At 44.6% G+C, this 22,126-nt stretch overlaps 1 protein-coding gene across 1 annotated transcript in view; it reads left to right on the forward strand.

Annotated features, from left to right (window-relative positions):
* Window positions 1-22,126, forward strand: part of CPSF1 (cleavage and polyadenylation specific factor 1) — a 297,206-nt gene that overhangs the window by 39,853 nt on the left and 235,227 nt on the right. Inside the window, 1 exon segment of the mRNA XM_030220640.1 lies at window positions 20,536-20,682. Coding sequence (XP_030076500.1) covers window positions 20,536-20,682 — 147 coding nt within the window.

The following is a 22,126-nucleotide window of genomic DNA, read 5'->3' on the forward strand; positions in this document are numbered from 1 at the left end:
TACTTACATAAAGATCTGTTGCCATATTTATAGCTGATTCAAGCTTGTATCACTGTCCTTCCACTCCTCCTATGTCTACACATTGTTTCAGCTCTTTTTCAGGTATGCCCTCATTCCACCAAAGTCAGCATGTCTGAAATCCAGTGCCTTGATTTTTGTGTGTCTTCACTCCGCTTTAGCTTTTATATGAATCTATATATGTGATGATTACTGTTGCTTAAGTGGGCACCTGGATGTTAGAAACTTCCCCATTTGTGAGAACTAGATCCAGTGTCACCCTTTCCCTCATGGGTTCCGTCACTTTTGTAGGAACAGCGTGCTTTGGCAGGCATCCATGATCTCGCTGCTTCTTTATGATTCTGCAGACGGGATGTTTCAATCCACATCAGGCAAATTAAAATCTCCCAGTATTTCTGTTTGTGCCGGAGGTTTGTAGACAACATCCATGTGGATACAGGTTCCATGTTCTCTTTCCAGGATATTCTATATTGCTTCCTCTTTTCCTCAGGTTCCCTTCATTTCAATCACTTTAATATTGTTTTTCACATACAGCACCACTCCTCCTTTCGATTATAGCTCAGTGTGGTTGTATCCCATTCATTGGAATTATTAAACCCTGTCTCTGTAATAGCAGCAATATCCAAGTCTGCCTCAAACATCAAGGCTTGCAAATCCTGAACTTTGTTACTTAAACTTCAAGTGTTTGTGCTCATTGCTTTCCATTTGTTGCTCATGAATGAGGCACTCTGTCAAAAGCTATTATCAGCTGCCTTAACTTTGTCCACATGTTTATTCATGCCTTTAAAAATGTAGTATATTGATGAGGCAAGACTTTCCTTGACTAAATTCATGTTCACTCTGTCCATTAAATATTGATGTCAGTAATTTTGTATTTTATAATAGTTTCTAACATTTTCCCTGGTAATGATGTCAGGCTCACCAGTCTTAAGTTTCCCGGATCATCTTTGGACCCCCTATTTTAAAAATTGGTGTTAGGTTGGCCACTCTCCAGTCTTCAGGTGCCATGTAAGATTTTAATGGTAGGTTACAGATGATCAGTGGTAGATCTGCAATTTTATTTTTGACTTTTCAGTACTTTGGAATGTGTATCCTCGGGTCTAGGTGTTTTTCTGCTTTTTAACTTGTCATTTTGGCCTATTATATCTTCCAGGTCACTGAGATTTGTTTCAGTTCCTCCTAATCATCGGCTTTAAATACCATTTTTGGCAATGGTATCTCTTTTACATCTTCATTAGTAGTCTGAAGCAAAGACTTGATTTAGCCTCTTTGCTATGCCCTTGTCTTCCTTGATGTGTCTTTTACTCCATGATGATCTAATGGTCCAGCTGCAGATTTCTTGCTTCTAATGTACCTGTAAAAGCTTTTATGTTCTTTTGCCTCTGTGGCAAGTTTATTTTCAAGTTCTCCTTTTGCCTTCCTTATCAGTGCTTTGCATCTAACTTGGCAGTGTTTATGCTGTTTCCTGTTTCTTTATTTAGATCCTTTCCCAGTTTTTGAAGGATGCTCTTTTGGCCAGAATAGCCTTTTTCACCTCACTTTTTTGCCATGCTGGTTGTCGATTAGCCTTGCTTTCACCTTTGTTAATATGTGGAATACATTACTACTACTACTTAACATTTCTGTAGTGCTACTGTATCTCCCAAGCACTGCACATAAACATGTAAGAGAGTCCCTGCTCGCCAGAGCTTACAGTGTGTCCAAGACAAATAAGGGATTGGGAATTTCATTTATTATGGGAATGAAAAACAACATGGGTGTTAAACACTTAAAAAAGGGGTTGAGAATTAAAGGCAGCCTCAAAAATGTGATTTTTAAAAAATCTGCATTTGAATAGGGCTAGAGACACACATTGACTCGGGAAATCTATTCCACGTGTGTGATTCAGCAAGATGGAGGGAACGAAGCATAGAGTGGTCAGTGGAAGAGAAGGGCACAGATAAGCCACTTTTACCAAATGAGCAGGGTTCCAGGGGAGGGCTGTAGTGCTAGATACTGAGGAGCTGGAGATCAAAGCACTTATAAATCTGTAATAGACATTTGAACTGTGTGTGGAATCACATAAGGAAGCAGTGTGGAGTGACTTGAGAAGAGGGATTATGTTAGAGTAGTGAAGTGTGAATAGATTGAGGGGGAGAGAAATGATTCAGTGGGAGGTCTGAGATGCAGGTTGCAGTAGTCTAAACAGGAGGTGAGGAGAGTTTGGATAAGGGTTTGGTAGTATATTCAGAAAGAAAATAACAAATTTTGTTGATGCTGTAGAAAAAGAATGAGCAGGTTTTAGCAGCTTGTCGGATATGTGTAGAGAAACAGAGAGGAGACAAAGATGACCCCCTTAGGTGGGTATAGAGCTGCTCAGTGAAGCAGTCATTTATTTCGTTTAGGAACTTCACCTCCCTAATATTTTTTCAATCAGTATTGAAGTAATTGAGATCATTTGTTAGTGTTGCCAAATTTGTTGACTTCTCTAATTTCTGCAAATATTTCATCATCTTTCATTTTGGATAGGCAAACAGTAGTATACTCAACACTATTCACTCGAGGAAATTCTGTCTATAAAGCTTCTACATTGCAATCTGGTTTCCTGCAGAATATTTGTGAGCCGCTGGAGTATGTGATTGACTTATACCACAAAATAGAGGAATATCAGCTGCATAATCCTGCAAAATTTCAGCCTGAGGTGTGTTGTAATTACATAGTTAAAAAAACAAAAAGTAATTAATCCTAGAAGTCATATACCTCACTTTAGGAGCTGTATTACATGAAAAAAATCAAAGTTGTGGAAAAACTTGTATAGTCCCATTCTACTGACCTCAGTAGTACACAAAACTGTAAGAAATGAAAGTTGCCCAAACTTACCCTGCAAAACTGAAAACCTATTTACTATGCTGCAGTAGGGCTACTGCACCAATGGTGTGCGTCAATCTGGCTATACCGCCGAGCTTCTGAGGGAGCCTGATAGTACTGCTGGCCCCCACTGCGCACCATTTCCTTCCCTCAAATTAAAGAAAAAAATATATATAGATAAAAATAGGAGGTGGTAAGGGTTCCACCAGGAAATGGCCACACGGCAAGTGTTTTACTTACCACACAGCCATTTCCTGTCCCAGCCTGCAATTTTCCTTTTACCAGATGGCAGTAAAAGGGGGGCCTCAGTGCGCGGCAAACTTGTGCACCAACACCACCACGAATCCCATAACCTTTATCTCTGTTATTTGTAACCCCACTTTTGGTACCTTTTCACTTATCGGGTCACATTTATTCTGTTTGACTCAGTGCCCTCTTTAACTTATAGTACTACTACTCCTCAAAATTGATCCATCCTATTGTGATATAATTTTTACTGTGGTATCACAGTGTCCCATTGGTTACCCTCCTACCAGGTCTCTGAGATCCTTTCATATTATAACTACTTCTTTATTTAGTGCTATATATTCTTATCTTATTTTTTTTTAGGTTTTAAGATTTATATTTCAGACATTTCGAAGTGAGTTTTTTGATTGTATCTACAACCTGCTTAAGAGTTAACAGTGATAATTTGCTATCTTTACTCTGTCTACTCTTCCCTTAAAGGCACCTGAGGTTGCCTTTATTGCAGTCTATCTATTGGGAAGCAGTAACTTTCGTGTTGTAAAAAGAACATAAGAATAGCCATGTAGCTTCATTGATTGTCCCCTAGTCTTTGTACTTTTTGAAAAGGTGAAAAATCGATTCAGCCATCTCTTTTCCAAACTGAAGAGCCCTAACCTCTTTAGCCTTTTCCATCCTCTTTATTATTTTAGTTGCTCTTCTTTGAACCTTTTCTAATTCCGCTATATCTTTTTTGAGATATGGCGACCAGAATTGAATGCAATACTCAAGGTGACGTCGTACCGTGGAGCATTACAGAGGGATTATAATATTCTTGGTCTTATTTTGCATCCCTTTCCTAATAATTCCTAGCATCCTGTTTGCCTTTTTGGCCACCACTTCACACTGGGCAGAAGATTTCAGAGTATTGTCTACAATCACGCTCATTTTCAAAGCACTTAGCCTTCCAAAGTTCCATAGGTTTCTATGGAACTTTGGAAGGCTAAGTGCTTTGAAAATATGCTCAATGACACCTAGATCGTTTTCTTGAGTAGTGTCTACTAAGGTGGACCCTAGCTTCAGGTAACTATGATTCGGATTATTGTTCCCAATGTGCATCACTTTGCATTTGTCCATATTACATTTCATCTGCCGTTTGGATGCCCAGTCTTTTACATAAGTACATAAGTATTGCCATACTGGGAGAGACCAAAGGTCCATCGAGCCCAGCATCCTGTTTCCAACAGTGGCCAATCCAGGTCACAAATACCCGGCAAGATCCCAAAAATGTACAAAACATTTTATACTGCTTATCCCAGAAATAGTGGATTTTCCCCAAGTCCATTTAATAATGATCTATGGACTTTTAGGACGCAGTCCAAACCTTTTTTAAACTCCGCTAAGCTAACCGCCTTTACCACATTCTCTGGCAACGAATTCCAGAGTTTAATTACACGTTGAGCGAAGAAACATTTTCTCCAATTCGTTTTAAATTTACTACATTGTAGCTTCATTGTACGCCCCCTAGTCCTAGTATTTTTGGAAAGCGTGAACAGACACTTCACATCTACCCGTTCAACTCCACTCATTATTTTATAGACCTCTATCATATCTTCCCTCAGCCGCCTTTTCTCCAAGCTGAAGAGCCCTAGCCGCTTTAGCCTTTCCTCATAGGGAAGTCGTCCCATCCCCTTTATCATTTTCGTCGCCCTTCTCTGCACCTTTTCTAATTCCACTATATCTTTTTTGAGATGCGGTGACTAGAATTGAACACAGTATTCGAGGTGCAGTCGCACCATGGAGCGATACAAAGGCATTCTAACATCCTCGTTTTTGTTTTCCATTCCTTTCCTAATAATACCTAACATTCTATTTGCTTTCTTAGCCGCAGCAGCACACTGAGCAGAAGGTTTCAACGTATCATCAACGACGACACCTAGATCCCTTTCTTTTTTCTTGGTGGCTGACTCCTTACGTGGAACCTTGCATGACATAGCTATAATTTGGGTTCCTCTTTCCCACATGCATCACTTTGCACTTGCTCACATTAAACGTCATCTGCCATTTAGACGCCCAGTCTCCCAGTCTTGTATGGTCCTCTTGTAATTTTTCACAATCCTCCCACGATTTTGTGTCATCAGCAAATTTAATTACCTCACTACTTACTCCCATCTCTAGGTCATTTATAAATATGTTAGGTCTCCCTGCAATTTTTTACAGTCCATATGTGTTTTAACAACTTTGAATAGTTTTATGTCATCTGCAAATTTAATCATCTCACTTGACATTCCGATTTCCAGATCATCCATAAATATGTTAAATAGCATTGGTCCCAGTACAGATCCCTGCTCTGCCTTCTTCTTGGGTACTGTGCATGAAATGGAGAGCATTTCTGAGAATGCTACCCTGGAAATTCTGAATTTCAGTTTTCTACGTAAGAGCCTAAATTTGACTTTTCTCCTACACTTTGCTATGTTGGTAACCTCATGTACCAAGGCAGCTGGCTCCTCAACAGCACTGTCTAAAATCTTATCTAGGTAACACATGAGACCTGTAACCTTTGCACAAGTTAAGTAGTTAATCAAGTGATCCTCATGCCCACCAATCCCCCCAGCTGTCTACATACCTAATGATTGTATCTCCAACTAAAGTGGCCATCCTAACTAGGGCTGTATTTCGATTAAAGGTGGGGCATAGCCAGCAGTACGTTGGGGAGGGGGGGGGGCGGGGCGGCACAAGGATGGACTGAGGGGGGTTCTGCATTTCCTCTCCCTTCCCCCCTCCCCCCCATTAGATATACCTTTGCTGGTGGAGATGCCGAAGCCCTGCCAGTCGAAGAAACCCACTGCCAAAGCAACCCCCTTCCCTCTTGTGCTGCCTTTGCAGCGAGGAATAGAGACTTTCAGGGTGATGGAAGCTGTTCTGCGGTGTTCCTGCAGAGACGGAAAAATTCTGCGATGTTACTGTGGAGAAAAGTGGTTCTGCATGGTTCTTGCAAGGATGGAAGGAGTTCTTTGGGGTTCCCGCGGGGATGGAAGGGATTCTGCAGGGTTCCCACATGGATGGAAGTGGTTCCTGCAGGGTTCCCACGGGGCCGGAAACGGTTCCTGCGGGGTTCATTGTTCATGTAATCATGAATTGATTATGAATGTGACTAGTGTGCAGAGTGGATAGACCATTCAGGTCTTTATCTACCCTCACTTACTATGTTACTATTAATCCTCTGCTCCCGAACTGATACGCAAACCCCAGCTCTGATGCAGGCACGAGCATCAAATGTCACCTGACCTTTATCCAACCCTCAGAGGTCCCTATGAGTGGTGAGCCAGAGCCTTCAACAATTCGGGTCTATATCGGGCTTTCAGATCAATATGACGAAATCGGAAATCATGGGGTTAAACCTGACTCCAGGGATGACCTTGGGTCTGCAGCAACGTTTCCCTTTTAGATGGGCCACACGTTCCCTTCGATACGTGGGAGTCAACTTGACACCCACTTTACAGGGCCTGTTTGGAGCAAACTTTCCCTCTAAATTACGAGAGCTATTCCAGGAGTTAGATCGGTGGGAAGGGATGGAACTCTCATGGATAGGTAGGATCCAGGCTATAAAAATGATGATACTTCCAAAAATTCTATATCTGTTTCTGGCACTACCACTGCCGATCCCTAAAAGCTTTTTTCACCAGTTAAAGCACAAAGCCTTTGCATTTATCTGGAAACACAAGCCTCCACGGGTGCAGGCTGAGATGCTATACCAACCTAAAAGGAAAGGGGGAATGGGAGTGCCAAATTTTCCACTATATTTTCAGGCAGCTCAGCTGCGCTTATTGGTAGGGTGGACCAATAATAGCAATAAACCATGGCTTCAAATAGAACAACAATGGTTAGAATCAATTCTGTGGCTGTCTAGGTCCCGCATACGAGCCCTGGCTGCGCTTTCCCCCTTAGTGGTTCGCCTTCCCCTTCAAACATGGTGCGATATACGCCAAAACTTTTATCCCGACAGGCAATATTTCCGCCAAACATCTTTACAAGGGGCTCCTGGCTTTCTATGGGGAGAGGGAGACACAGTATATAAGGCATGGGAACGGAGGGGCCTGAGACAGTTGGGCAGCTATGGGAGGAGGGGACATTCTTGTCCTATGACGAGCTGCGGGAGGAGTTTGGCCTCCCTTCACACCACCTCTTCCATTATAACCGGATAAGGGACTATATTTTTCGTAAAGCACGAAAGGAATTACAACTGGAGGAGACAGATCTGGAGCAGGCAATGGGGGGGGGGGGGGGGGGGCAACAGAGGATGTGTCTCTCGAATATATGCAGCGCTACTAACTTACAGTGTACCACTTCTGAAATACACACAGTGATAGGAGCGTGATACGGGGGTCAGTCATGATATGCAAAGCTGGGAGCGAGCCTTAGGCTATATATTAAGAGTATCTATAAGTAGTTCCATGAAAGAGAATGGTTACAAGATTCTGTATTATACACCTGATCGAATAGCTAAAATGTTTAAACAAACTTCGAAGTATTGTTGGAGGGGATGTTGGGCGGTGCGAGACATTTTTCATATTTGGTGGTCCTGTCCAAAAATAAAAACCTATTGGATGGAATTGCTTGGACAGCTCAGCCAACTGCTGGGAAAGGAATACACAGCCACTGCGGATCATTGTCTACTGCATTTCCGTCCTCTGGGACTCCCAACAGTCTCACATGCCTAGCCACAACCTTCCTGGTAGCGGGCAAGTTCACACTGGCCTCATCATGGAAGAGCCCACATGCGCCGCCAGTGATAAAGGTGGTTCATAAAATGGACTATTTATATCAGATGACAAAACTTACAGCTATACGGAATGGTCAGGTGACCCAGTTTTTTAAACTCTGGGACAAATACAGAGAGTGGAGAGCCCGCTCAGGGATTGGCTTGGATGCTCCCCGGCTGGTGGTCCCGTTGTTGTAAGTGCTGCCTATACGGATTGGTTCCCATGTAAATGAATGCTGGACTTGGACTAATCATGGCCACGTACTCCTTGTTTTGAGTAACTTGGGAGGTGGAGGGTACAGAGGGGGGAAGGGAGGGTTGAGGGTTATGATGTTACACGTATAACTTAGTAAAATGTCTTACTGATGTTAATGATAAACATTTCTCAATAAAAATATTGGGGGAAAAAATGTCACCTGACCTACTGGCCTGTACATGTGGCAACCTCGTGGCACAGAGTGCCAGTGAATCTGAGACAAGTCTTAACATGTGTGCACCAGAGTATTCCAAGTTCCAACTTCTGTTCCTTCCTTACCTGCAGTGCTGTGGCTCGAACCCAGAGAGAGACCAAGAGAGCTGACCGGAATTTTTTTTTCTATACTGTTAAATTCTTGTGGAGACAGGTGGGGACTGCTTAAATTCTTGCAGGAATGATGGGGATGGGTAAGATTCTAGTGGAGACTGGTAAGATTCCAGCAGGGACGGGTGGGGATGGGTAAGAATTTTGTCTCCGTGCAACTCTCTAGCGAGGAAGTCAGCAGGTTGCCTCCAGCCACCAATGCTGACACTCCCCGAGCATACTTCATGCACGAACTGAGCATGCTTGGGGAGTGCATGCATTGGTAGAGGGAGGCACCCCCCTGACTTCCTCACTGCTAAGGCAGTACAAGGACAAAGGAGGTGATTCAGGCAGCTGATTTCTTTGGCTCATGGGGCTTCAGCTACCCCACGAGCCACTGAACAGGTATTGCAGTTTCTGAGGGGGCCCGAGCCCAATGTTGGGAGCCTAGATCTCAAAGGCCCCTCTCCTGTGGCTATGCCACTGATCCTAGGCTCATTCTCCGAGGAGAAGCAGGCCTATTTATTCTCACAAGTGGATAGTGCGGCGCCGCGTTGCACAGTCCGGAGCTTATAACAAGCTTTACAGAGATTTGTGGAGCACGAGACATGTTCCACAGCATATGCGTGAGTGGCTTCCCGTCCGCCGGAAAGGCGCAGCTATCGCAGTTGTTTTTCTACTGCAGCGAGGAGAGATTATGTTTGTGCTTTTTCTTTACTCCCAGTCTGGAAGAGCTTCTATTTTTGGTGCCCTTTCCGTGATTTATTTTTTGCAATGCCTGTTTTGGGCTTCGGTCCCCTTCTCTTCCCGTACAGTTTTAGTTCCTTTTTTTCTCTTTTTAAGTTTCATTTATTTTTCGTGACTTAGGCTGTGTATAAGCCTAATCTTTGGTCAGGTTTTTCCCTTGACTTTTTTTCTGGTGCCTTGCCCCTTTTTTCATGCACCATTGCATCTTTTGATTTGGCTGCGGAAGTTTTTTCTTCCATATCCACTAAAGTACCCAGTGGCTTTAAGCGCTGTACCTGGTGCAGTTGGACAATCTCTGGCAAAGACACCCATTTTTGGTGTCTTCAGTTCTTAGGGCCTGACCATAACCCTGCCAACTGTGTTCTTTGTCTTCAGAGAGGCTCAGCTCAAGAACATTTTTGGAGCCAGGTCTGAGTTCTCAACATCTGCATCAGCCTCAACATTGAAGACTGCATCGGGAGCATCTGTCCATATGGCTGCTTCGTGACCCATCGACACTGGGAGCAGCAGTGCGTTGAGTGGGTCTCCACCTATCTCGATGCCGACTTCTGGACGGGGCCCCCTGGACTGACTGGTTTTAGACCTGATCCCGAGGTGGTGAGGATTCGACGTCGTCCTCAGCACCGAAGAGTCTCGATGCCATGCTCCAGACAAAGAAACATTGGCATTGATAATCCTCAACGCATGGTGCCTGGGAGTTCCAGGACCCAACTCTGGTCTCGGCCCCATCAGTTCTGCAGCCTATCTTGGAGCCGGCGCCCCAGTTCTTTCCTGGTGTTGGCCCTCGATGAATATATCCATGCCTTGCTCCCTGAGCTGCTGGCTGACCTTTGCAATAGGGTGCATCAGTATCGCCTACTGTGACACCCGTTGTGGCCCCGCTTGGCCCTCAGCCTGCGGTGCGACCTCGAAGTTGACTGCCAATCAAGCCGGTACCCCCTTGTTGGTGGAGGAAGCTTCTCCGGAGATGACTGCTTGATGCCCCTCATGAGACATGGCTTCTCAAAGTCAAGGCAGGCTCGGTCTCATGTCTCCCACGAGGAGTTACTGTCTGACACCGATGAACTCTCATGGGAGTCAGAATCCAAGGTACTTTTCGAAGGATGAGTCCTATGGCATCCTCTCTGAACCCTCTCCTCCGCTTGAAAGGAGAACGTCTCTGCTGTAGAGCCTTTCATTTCCTTTTTTTGTGAAGAAAATAGCTGAGGCTATTCCATTTCGTTTGGAAGTGGAGGATGAGCTCAGGGCTAAGATTCTTGAGGTCCTGAACTACGCGTTTCCTAAGGAGGCTGTGACTGTCCCTCTCCACGAGGTACTCAAGTAAGTCCTCGATAGGAACTGGGAGTCCCCTCTTTTGGTCCCTCTCCTGCTTTAGAAGATCAACACCATGTATCGGATCTAGTGCGGGAGGTAATGGTGCTGGGGCTGCTTAATAACAGTTATCATAATATGATCAGATTTGATATTAGCTTTGGAGTAAGTATGCACAGGAAATCCAATACGTTAGCGTTTAACTTTCAAAAAGGAGGCTATGATAAAATGAGAAGAATGATGAAAAAAAACCTTAGAGGAGCGGCTGCAAGGGTCAAAAATTTACATCAGGCGTGGATGTTGTTCAAAAATACCATCCTGGAAGCCCAGGCCAAATATATTCTGCGTATTAAAAAAGGAGGAAGGAAGACCAAACGACAGCCGGCATGGTTAAAAAGCGAGGTGAAGGAAGCTATTAGAGCTAAAAGAGAATTCTTCATAAAATAGAAGAAGGAACCGACTGAAAATAATAAGAAACAGCATAAGGAATGTCGTCAAATGCAAGGCGCTGATATGGAAGGCAAAGAGGGACTTTGAAAAAAAGATTGTGTTGGAGGCAAAAACATATAGTAACATTTCTTTTAGGTATATTAAAAGCAGGAAGCCGGCAAAAGAATCGGTTAGACCACTAGATGACCAAGGGGTAAAAGGGGCAATCAGGGAAGACAATGCCATAGCGAAGAGATTAAATGAATTGTTTGCTTCGGTCTTCACCGATGAAGATTTAGGAGAGATACCGGTCCAGAAATGGTATTCAAAGCTGACGAGTCAGAAAAACTGAATGAAATATCTATAAACCTGGAGGATGTAATGAGGCAATTTGACAAATTGGAAGAGTAGCAAACCTCCTGGACCAGATGGTATCCATCCCAGAGTACTGATAGAATTGAAAAATGAACTTGCGGAACTGTTGTTAGTAATATGTAATTTATCTTTAAAATGGAGAGTGGCCTGCTGATTTTTAAAAAAGGGTCCAGAGGAGATCCAGGAAATTATAGACCAGTGAGCCTGACGTCGGTGCCAGGCAAAATGGTAGAGACTATTATAAAGTGGAGGAGTGGCCTAGTGGTTAGGGTGGTGGACTTTGGTCCTGGGAAACTGAGGAACTGAGTTTGATTCCCACTTCAGGCATAGGCAGCTCCTTGTGACTCTGGGCAAGTCACTTAACCCTCCATTGCCCCATGTAAGCTGCATTGAGCCTGCCATGAGTGGGAAAGCGTGGGGTACAAATGTAACAAAAAAAAATTACAGAGCATATTCAAAAGTATGGATTAATGAGACAAAGCCAACATGGATTTAGTGAAGGGAAATCTTGCCTCACCAATCTATTACATTTCTTTGAAGGGGTGAACAAACATGTGTATAAAGGTGAGCCGGTTGATATTGTGTGTCTGGATTTTCAAAACGCATTTGACAAAGTACCTCATGAAAGACTCCAGAGGAAATTGGAGAGTTATGGGATAGGAAGTAATGTCCTATTGTGGATTAAAAACTGGTTAAGAAAACAGAGAGTAGGGTTAAATGGTCAGTATGCTCAATGGAGAAGGGTAGTTAGTGGATAGTGCTGGAACCGCTGCTTTTTAACATATTTATAAATGACCTAGAGATGGGAGAAAGTAGTGAGGTAATTAAATTTGCTGATGACACAAAGTTATTCAAATTTGTTAATTCGCGAGAGGATTGTGAAAAATTGCAAGAGGAACTTATGAGACTGGCCGACTAAATGACAGATGATGTTTAATGTGAGCAAGTGCAAAGTGATGCATGTGGGGAAGAGGAACCCGAATTATAGCTACATCATGCAAGGTTCCATGTTGGGAGTCACGGATCAAGAAAAGGATCTAGGTGTTGTCGTTGATGATACGTTGAAACCTTTTGCTCAGTGTGCTGCTGCAGCTAAGATAGCAAATAGAATGTTAGGTATTATTAGGAAAGGAATGGAAAACAAAAACGAGGACGTTATAATGCTTTTGTATCGCTCCATGGTGCGACCGCACCTCGAATATTGTGTTCAATTCTGGTCACAGCATCTAAAAAAAGATATAGTGAAATTAGAACAAGTGCAGAGAAGGGCAACAAAAATGATAAAGGGGATGGGACTACTTGATTTTGATAGGCCCCAGTTGCCTCACAATTCCATGGTGGTGGGATCTGCTCTCAAAATTGCCAGGAGTTCTAGAGATTATGCCTTGGTGCCCCCAGGCAGAGAAGCTAGGACCTTGGCTTCTTTGGGGAGGAAGGCCTTTATGCTTGTGTCCTGTATACAGTCTTAACAGCTTTTTACGAGCATGTACTTGTGGGACTCTGTGCACAAGTGGTTAAACTTGGTGGACTCCCTTCCACTGGAGCAGGCTAAGTTAATACGCCAGTTGGCCAAGAAGCAGAAGGCATGTCAAACATTCTTGGCCAGGGGTGCCTACAACACCTTTGACATGGCATCTAGGATCTCTGCTCAGAGTATAGCAATGCGCAGATTCTTATGGCTGTGTGTTTCTGACTTGGAACAGTCTGTTCAGCAGACGTTGGCGGATGTCCCCTGCCAGGGGTATAACCTTTTTGGAGAGAAGTTTGAAGAGGTCGCTGACCAAACAAAAGAAACACACTGATACCATCTCTTTTCTCTCCCACCGGGCGCCTTCTGCACCAGCCTCCTCATCCAGAATGTCTTTGGCAAGTCAAGGGGGGGGGGGGTGTATTACTGTTAGAGATGTAAGTATGCCACCTCTTCTCTCCAGCCTGCGGAGGCTCAACCTCAGCGTGCTTATTCTCATCAACAGCGTGTGCCTAAGGCCTCTGCTGCTTCCCAGTCAAAGCAGGGGACAAGCTTTTGACTGGCTCCAGCAGAACATAGTCACTGTCAAAGTGTCCATGCCGGACAACCTGCCAGTCTGAGGGAGGCTGAAGTTTTTCTACGAAAGGTGGCCCCTTATAACCTCTGACAGGTGGGTTCTCCAAATTGTCCTCCTCAGATATACCCTCATTTGGCTTTGAAAATCTCCAAATTGTCCACCGAGAGCTCATTACTTCAGCTCTCAGCATGAGCAGGTACTTGCAGAAAAACTCTCTGCCCTTCTGAAGTGGGTTGGGATTCTATTCTAGGTATGTCCTTGTGCAAAAGAAACCAGGGGGGATGTGACCCATCCTAGACCTAAGGGCCCTGAACAAATTCCTGCTCAAAGAAAAATTCAGGATGGTTTCCCTGGGCACCCTTCTCCTGATGATTCAGGAAAATGATTGGCTATGCTCTCTGGATTTAAAGGACGCATACACACACATCCCGATCCTTCCTGCTTACTGGAAGTACGTTCAGTTTCAGATGGGAACACACCACTTCTGGTACTGCATGTTGCCCTTTGGCCTTGCGTCAGCACCCATGGTCTTTACCAAATGCCTAGCAGTAGTTGCAGCATCGCTATTAAGGCAGAGGGTGCATGTGTTCCCTTACCTCGACAATTAACTGGTAAAGAGTACATTGGTGGATGGTGCTTTGGAATCCATGCCAAGGACTTTTCGGATGTTGGAGCTACTAGGGTTTGTTTTATACTACCCCAAGTCTTAACTTCACCCTGCCCAGCAATTGGAATCTGTGGAAGGTTCGAGCTTGCCTTCCAGAACTGAGAGCGGACATGCTCTGGCTTCTCAAGTTAGAGTCTCTCAGCAGGTCACAGCTTGGCAGATGTTGAGGCTGTTAGGCCACATGACTTTCACAGTTTGTGACTCCTATAACACGCTTTTACATGAGACCAGCGCAAGGGACCCTAGCCTTCCAATGGTGTCAAGCTACGGGAGATCTAGAGGATGCCATCTGTGTTTCTCCAGAGCTTATTCTCTCTTTGCTCTGGTGGACTATTCAGTCCAGTTTGACTGGGATTACCATTCCAAATTCCTCAGCCTGAAAAGGTTCTGGCGATGGATGCGTCTCTCCTCGGATGGGGAGCTCATGTTGATGGGCTTCACACTCAGGGAGCCTGGTCCATCCAGGAAACAGGTCTTCAGATCAACCTTCTGGAGCTCAGTGTGATCTGGAACGCTCTAAAGGCTTTCAGAGATCAGCTGTCTCATCAAATTGTGCTCATTCAAACAGACAACCGGATTGCAATGTATTACACTAACAAGCAGGGGGGCATCGGATCACGCCCTCTATGTCAGGAGACCATCTGGATTTGGCGCTGTGCTCACCAGCATGGCACATTCCTTCGAGCCACTTACTTGGCGGGCAAAAACAGCAGTCTGACTGACAGGCTGAGCATGGTTATTCAACCGTACAAGTGGTCTCTCAACATGGGCATTGCCTGCAAGATCTTCTGAGTGTGAGGCACCCCCTCGGTGGATCTCTTTTGCTGCTCAGCTAAATCACAAAGTCCCTCAGTAATGTTCCAGACTTGACTCACGGCAGACTAGTGTCAGATGCCTTCCTCCTGCATTGGGGGACATGCCTTCTGTATGCGTATCCTCCCTTATTTCTTGTGGAAAAGACTTTGCTGAAACTCAAGCAAGACCATGGGACCATGATCCTGATTGCATCTTACTGTCCATGGCAGATCTGGTTCCCTCTTCTTCTGGAGTTATCCTCTGAAAAAATGTGGAGATTGGAGTGTGTTCCGACCGTCATCTCACAGAATGAGGGATCTCTTCTAAATCCCAACCTTCAGTCTCTGGCCCTCACAGCCTGGATGTTGAGAGCCTAGAATTTGCTTCCTTGGGTCTGTTGGAGGGTGTCTCCTAGATCTTGCTGGCTTCCAGGAAAGATTCCACTTGGAGGTTTTATTCTTTTAAATGGAGGAGGTTTGCTGTCTGGTGTGAGGGCAAGGCCCTAGATCCTGTGTCCTGCCATACACATACCCTGCTTGAATACCTTCTAGACCTCTCCAAGTCTTGTCTCAAGACCAACTCCATAAGGGTTCAGCTCGTTGCAATTAGTGCTTATCACCGTGTAGAGGGTAAGCCCATCTCTGGAAAGCCTCTAGTTTTTTGTTTCATGAGAGGTTTGCTTTTGTCAAAGCCTTCTGTCAAACCTCTACCTGAGTCATGGGACCTCAGTGTCGTTCTCATCCAGCTGATGAATGCTCCTTTTGAGCCACTGAATTCCTGCCATCTGAAGTATTAGACCTGGAAGGTCATTTTCTTGGGGGCTGTTATTTCAGCTCAAAGGGTCAATGAGCCTCAGGCTCTCGTAGTAGATGCACCATGTACTAAGTTTCATAACAACAGAGTAGTCCTCTGCTTGTACCCTAAGTTCCTACCAAAGGTTTTGTCTGGGTTCCATCTGAACCAGTTGATTGTCTTGCCAACATTCTTTCCCCGACGTCATGCCCAGCCATGCGAGTGCACATTGCAAACCTTGGACTGCAAGCGAGCATTAGCCTACTACGTAGAATGGACAAGGTCCCACAGAGAGTCCGTCCAACTTTTTGTTTCTTTTGATCCCAACAGGATGAGGGTCACCATCGGGGAAACGCACAATCTCTAATTGGCTGGCAGATTGCATTTCTTTCACTTGTAAGGCTTACAATGTCAGAGCAATGGCTGCGTTGGTAGCTCACTTGTGATTAGCCTCCTTTGAAGAAATTTGAAAGGCTGTGACGTGGTCTTCAGTCCACACATTCACATCTCATTATTGCCTTGAGCAGGATGCTCGATGCAACAGTTTGGGCAGACAGTGTTACAGAATCTGTTTGGGGTCTAGAATCCAACTGCACCCCCCCTAGTCCCATTTTATTCTGTTCCAAGCCCACTCGGTTTGTATATAGTTTATTTCTTTATTTGTTACATTTGTATCCCACATTTTCCCACCTATTTGCAGGCTCAATGTGGCTTACATTGTACCGTAGAGGCGCTCGCCATCTCCAGTAGAGAAACAAATACAAGGAGTCAACGTAGTCAGATAAGGTTCATGTTTTAGAGACACATTGGGAATCATAGAGAGGAGGAGTTATGTATAGTCTATTACAAGCTTTGGTATCGTTGTGTTGCAGTGTTTAGGCATTTAAGTTGGTTTGATGGGGTATGCCTTTTTGAACAGGTCGGTTTTAGTGATTTCCGGAAGTTTAGGTGGTCGTACATTGTTTTCTCGGCTTTTGGTAGTGCGTTCCACAGTTGTGCGCTTATGTAGGAGAAACTGGATGCATAGGTTGATTTGTATTTAAGTCCTTTGCAGCTCGGGTAGTGGAGATTTAGGTATGTTCGTGATGGATCTGATTGCATTTCTTGTTGGTAGGTCTATGAGGTTTGTCATGTATTCCGGGGCTTCGCCGTAGATAATTTTATAGACCAGGGTGCAGATTTTGAAAGCAATACGTTCTTTGATTGGTAGCCAGTGTAGTTTTTCTCGGAGGGGTTTGGCGCTTTCAAATCGCTTTTTTCCAAATAGCCTGGCTGCTGTGTTTTGAGCGATCTGAAGTTTCTTTATGAGTTGTTCTTTGCATCCCACGTAGATTCCATTGCAGTAGTCTGCATGGCTTAGTACCATTGATTGTATCAAGCTACGGAATGTTTCCCTCGGGAAGAATGGTTTCACTCGTTTGAGTTTCCACATTGCGTGGAACATTTTCTTAGTTGTAGAGTTAACTTGGCTCTCAAGTGTGAGGTTACAGTTGATAGTAACGCTGAGGATTTTCAGGCTGTCTGAGATAAGGAGGATGTAGTTTGAGGTGTTTATACTAGTGTGTTTGTTCATATTGTATTGGGATGAGAGGATGAGACAGTGTGTTTTATCTGTATTGAGTTTTAGTTGGAATGCTTCGCCCATGAGTTCATGATGTTTAAGCTGAGCTTGATTTCCTTGGTGATTTCTGTCAGGTCATGTTTGTAAGGTATGTATATTGTGACGTCGTCTGCATAGATGTATGGGTTGAGGCCTTGGTTGGATAAGGACTTGGCTGGTGGTGTCATCATGAGGTTGAAGAGGGTCGGTGATAGTGGTGACCCTTGAGGTACTCCGCAGTCGGCTTTCCACGGTGATGATATGTTTGAATTTGATGTCACTTGGTATGTCCTAGTGGTTAGGAAGCCCTTGATCCAACTAAGTATGTTTCCACCAATACCGAAGTAAGCTAGGAGTCTTAGTAGTGTATTATGGTTTACCATGTTGAATACACTAGACATGTCGAATTGAAGGAGAAGTATGCTTTTGCCTGTTGCTATTTCCTGCTTGAATTTGACCAGGAGTGTAATGAGTACTGTTTCAGTGCTATGTAGGGGGCGAAAACCTGATTGTGATTTATGTAAGATTGAGAATTTGTTTATGTAATCGCCGAGTTGTTTGGTTACCATGCTTTCCATCAGTTTGACTGCTAGTGGGATAGATGCTACTGGGCGTTGGTGAGTTCACTTGTCTTTAGGTTAATCAGAGTACTGTCCTCGCCGTTGCGAGGACCACTTGACCAGTGTTTGCTGTTTTCAATGAGCCTGGATGCTAGGGATACCCCACTTGTGAGAATAAACAGGCCTGCTTGTCCACTGAGAAAGCGATGATACTTACCTGTAGCAGGTATTCTTCGAGGACAGTAGGCCTTATATTCTCACAAACCCTTCCACCTCCCCTAGTTGTTATGGTAGCCATGCCTTTATGGCATTTGCACATGCGCAGTGGAGCTTATCTCATGCTCCATAAAGCTCTGTAAAGCTTGTGATAAGCTCTAGACCGGGCAACGTGGCACTACGTTACCCACTTGTGAGAATATAAGGCCTTCTGTCCTCGGAGAATACCTGCTACAGGTAAGTATCTTTGCTGTATCTTCCTTTCTTGTGCCTCTAGATCCAACCCTCTCTCCCTTCCTCTCCTCTGCCTCCAGGCCCATTATCTCTCTTTTCCGTCTCTCCCAAACCCCCAACCTTACCCCCGTCCAACACCTCTGTCTTTTTCTTCCTTCCTTCCACCCTCTCCACCCCAGTTCCATTATCTCTCTCTCCCTCAGTTGACATCTCTCCTTATTTCCCTCCTCCCCCCACCCCCACCCCTCTGTGCACAGTCCAACATATCTCCCTCCCCTTTTGCCCTCGGTTCTCTCTCCCTCTACTCCCCCAGCACCGCCCAAGGTTCTTTCTCCCTCTCTCCTTCCACCTGACTGCAGTTCTCTCTGTTCCCTCCCTCCCCCACTGAAGTTCTTTAAGTTCCTTCTCTCCCTCTCTTGCCTGCCCAAAGTTCTCTCTGTTTTCTCCCTGTCGCCTGTCCGCTCATGTTTTTTTTCTCACTTCCCTCCCACCTGCCTATCTGCTTGTGGTTCTCTCAGTTCCCTTCCTTCTCCCCCCACCTGCCCTTCAGCAGCAGCTGTATTGAACGGCTGCCTGCAGTTTGCACTGGGCCTTTCCTTCTGACCCGTCCCACCCCTTCTGATTCAACTTTCTGTTTTCAGAAGGGGGTGGGATGGGTCAGAGGGAAAGGCCTAGTGCAGGCCGCATGCAGTCTTTCAATACAGCTGGCTCTGCATGGTGAAGACTTACCGAAAAGGTAAACTGGGTTGGGAAGAAGTGGAAAGGGAGGGGATTGAGAGTCACCGGCAGTCCGGGAGGGTAGGTAGAGATGCCAGACTGACCGTGCAGGCGGGAGAGAGATTAAGGTAGGTTAATTATTATGGCAATTTAACATGTAGCCCTAATCGTAATCCACTCTTCCTGGCCCAAAGCATCTGGAGATATATTCGTGGAGCCAGAGGACGTTGCATCCAGTAGAGGGCAAATCCTGGCTACAGTATCATTTCCTGTCTCTCCAAGATGATGCTGTTCTTTCACATGGTCATTAATTACCCCTCTCCCCACCCCCACCCCCTATAGACTGGATGTGGGACTTCTCTACTATGTCCCTGTAGGTGTCCTCTATATACCTGTCTACCTCAACTATTCCAAGTCTGCTATTCTAGGTTGTAGAACCAGGATCCGTTTGTATCGAGTGCACACATATGACATCTGATCAGCTGGGAGATCGTCATATATGTGGCACTCCCATGTGGTGGGTGGTAGAGATAAAACTGAAGCTAAAGCCTTTAAAACCCTCTAATCAATCTACTTAGCTTGTAATGTTATAGGGCTGCAGCATCTAGATTTAAACTGAGGTAAATGAATATTATATTCTTTAAACAAGCTAATAACTAGATTTTTTTATTAGATTAAAACACATTTTATCAATAAACTCAGAAATCCCTCCTGTATCTCAAAGCAAAGCAATGTTCACTTACCCAGACAGGCTTCCTCTACTCTCTGAACTTTCTCAAGAAAAAACAACAAAAAAATCCCAGAGGTTCCTTGATGAGGGGTAAGCCTGCTATATACACAGAGGATCCTTAGTTGTTGGGGGTGGGGGGGGGGGGGGGAGTGAGGGGTAAAACCTGGGAAAAGCACAGAGGATTCTTAGCTGTGGAGTGGGAGTAAAGTCTGGGATAAGCCCAGAAGATCCTTTTCTGTTGGGAAAGTGAGGAGTAAAAGCCTGAAATGAGCACAGCGGATCCTTAGCTGTGGAGGAGTGAGGAGTAAAGCCTGGTACATGCACAGAAGATTCTTAGCTGTGGGAGGAGTGGGGGTAAAACCTGGAATAAGCACAGAGGATCCTTAGCTGTGTGGGGGGGGGGGGAGTGAGGGGTAAAGTCTGGGATAAGCTCAGAGGATCCTTTGCTGTGGGGGGAGTGAAGGATAAAACCCTGGGATAAGCACATAGGATTCTTTAACTGTGGGGAATGAGGGGTAAAAGCCTGGGAGAAGCACATAGGATCCTTAGCTGCGAGGGGTAAAAACTGGGAGAAATACAGAGAATTTTCCTCTGAAGGTGTGAGGGGTAAAGTCTGGGATAAGCACAGAGGATCCTTAGCTGTGGAGGAGTGAGGGGGATCCTTTGCTGTGGTGGAACGAGAGGTAAAGCCTGGGATGAGCACAGAGAATTCTTAGCTGTAGGGGAGTGAGTGGTGAAACCTGAGGATAAGCACCGAGGATCCTTAGCTGTGAATGTTGATGAAGAGGAAATTCATAGTTGAGTGTTTTTGGGGGGTCTATCTAGATTCATGTTATGTTTCTGTGAATTTGTTTTGGCTCCCTGCTCCTGAGATACTCATGCAAATGTATCCACTTATCTTTCTTATAGTCAGAAGTCCAGTTTCCTTCCAAGTTACATCATTGATATCCGAGAGCTGGATGAGAAGCTGCTGAACATTATTGATCTGCAGTTCCTCTATGGTTACTATGAGCCCACATTATTGATTCTTTTTGAACCGAATCAGACCTGGCCTGGGTATGTATTTTCATATTTTCTCCTCTCCTCTTGTTGCTAACCTGATCCATGCTTATCATATCTAGTTTGAGTATATGTATCTTACAGCCTGTGACCCCCCCCCCCCCCCAAAGGCATAGACACACACATACTCTTTGCTTATCCAGTGCCTCATATCCAGTCCTGGCTCAGATATATGTAACCTCCTCTCCCCCCGAAACACACTTTGCATATTGAATGCCTCATCTCCAGACCTGGCTCAGCCTGTGACACCCCCCACCACCACTATACTTTGCTTATCCAGTGCCTCATCTCCAGACTTGGCTCATCTTGGTTGTGTGGAGTGGAGGAGTAGCCTAGTGATTAGTGCATGCGGGCTTTGATCCTTGCAACCTGGGTTTGATTCCCACTGCAGCTCCTTGTGACCTTGGGCAAGTCACTTAACCCTCCATTGCCCCAGGTACAAAAACTTAGATTGTGAGCCCTCTAGGAATAGAAAAAGTACCTGCATATAATGTGTACTGCATTGCATATGTGTGGCAGCACTATAGAAATTAGTAGTAGTGTTTGTCTAATCTGATTTTGTGTGTTTTTGTGTTATCTGTTTAGTTGCATGGTAAGTGGGCTATACATTTAATAAAATGAAAATAATTGAAATCTTATGGAAGTCACTTTGAGTCGCTTCAAGCACTCTTTCTATTAATAAAGGTGGAAGGTTGTGATGGCTCACAAAAGACCTACTTGATGGACTGAAGCTTAACATTGCATTTACAGGGATATTTGAAAAAGAATAGGGCCCCTTCCTAGTTAATACCAGGGCAAAGCAGTACAAATTGCTTCGTCCATTTCTGTGTTTTCTGGGCTGACACATCAGGACAAGAGACAGCAAAACAGAAGAAATGATCCTCACAAAGATAGCAGACAAGCACAGTGGAGGTGACTATGATAATATACGCAGTCAATGATGGTGTTGTAAACAACTTTTAATCAAAGTAAGGCATGACTTGGTATGGGCCTGTATTCATTCAGACGGTCTGCATCATGAGTCTGTAAAATATAAAATACATGGATACGTGTTCCTTAACCTTGTACAGTACCTATATCTGTTTTATCATTCCCACCTTAGTAATTCCCTTATACCTTATGTGTCCTGTTTGTCCTGATTAGATTGTAAGCTCTTTCGAGCAGGGACTGTCTCTTCATGTTCAGGTGTACAACGCTGCGTACGTCTAGTAGTAGTAAATATATGTTCCTTAACATTAAAATATAAACCTATAAAAAGGAATCACAACAAAGTGGATAAAAATGCTGAAATACGAATAGTGGAAAATACATCATTGACTGTGTGTTTTATGATTTTCATCTTCACTGTTCTTGTTTCCTGTCTCCTACATATCAGGAACCAGCCCAACATTACAACCTTCAAACAAGCTTTAAAAAAATGCACCTTTTCTCTTCTGTCTTC

The sequence above is a fragment of the Microcaecilia unicolor genome, chromosome 1 (assembly GCF_901765095.1).
Source record: "Microcaecilia unicolor chromosome 1, aMicUni1.1, whole genome shotgun sequence".
Lineage (NCBI taxonomy): Eukaryota > Metazoa > Chordata > Amphibia > Gymnophiona > Siphonopidae > Microcaecilia > Microcaecilia unicolor.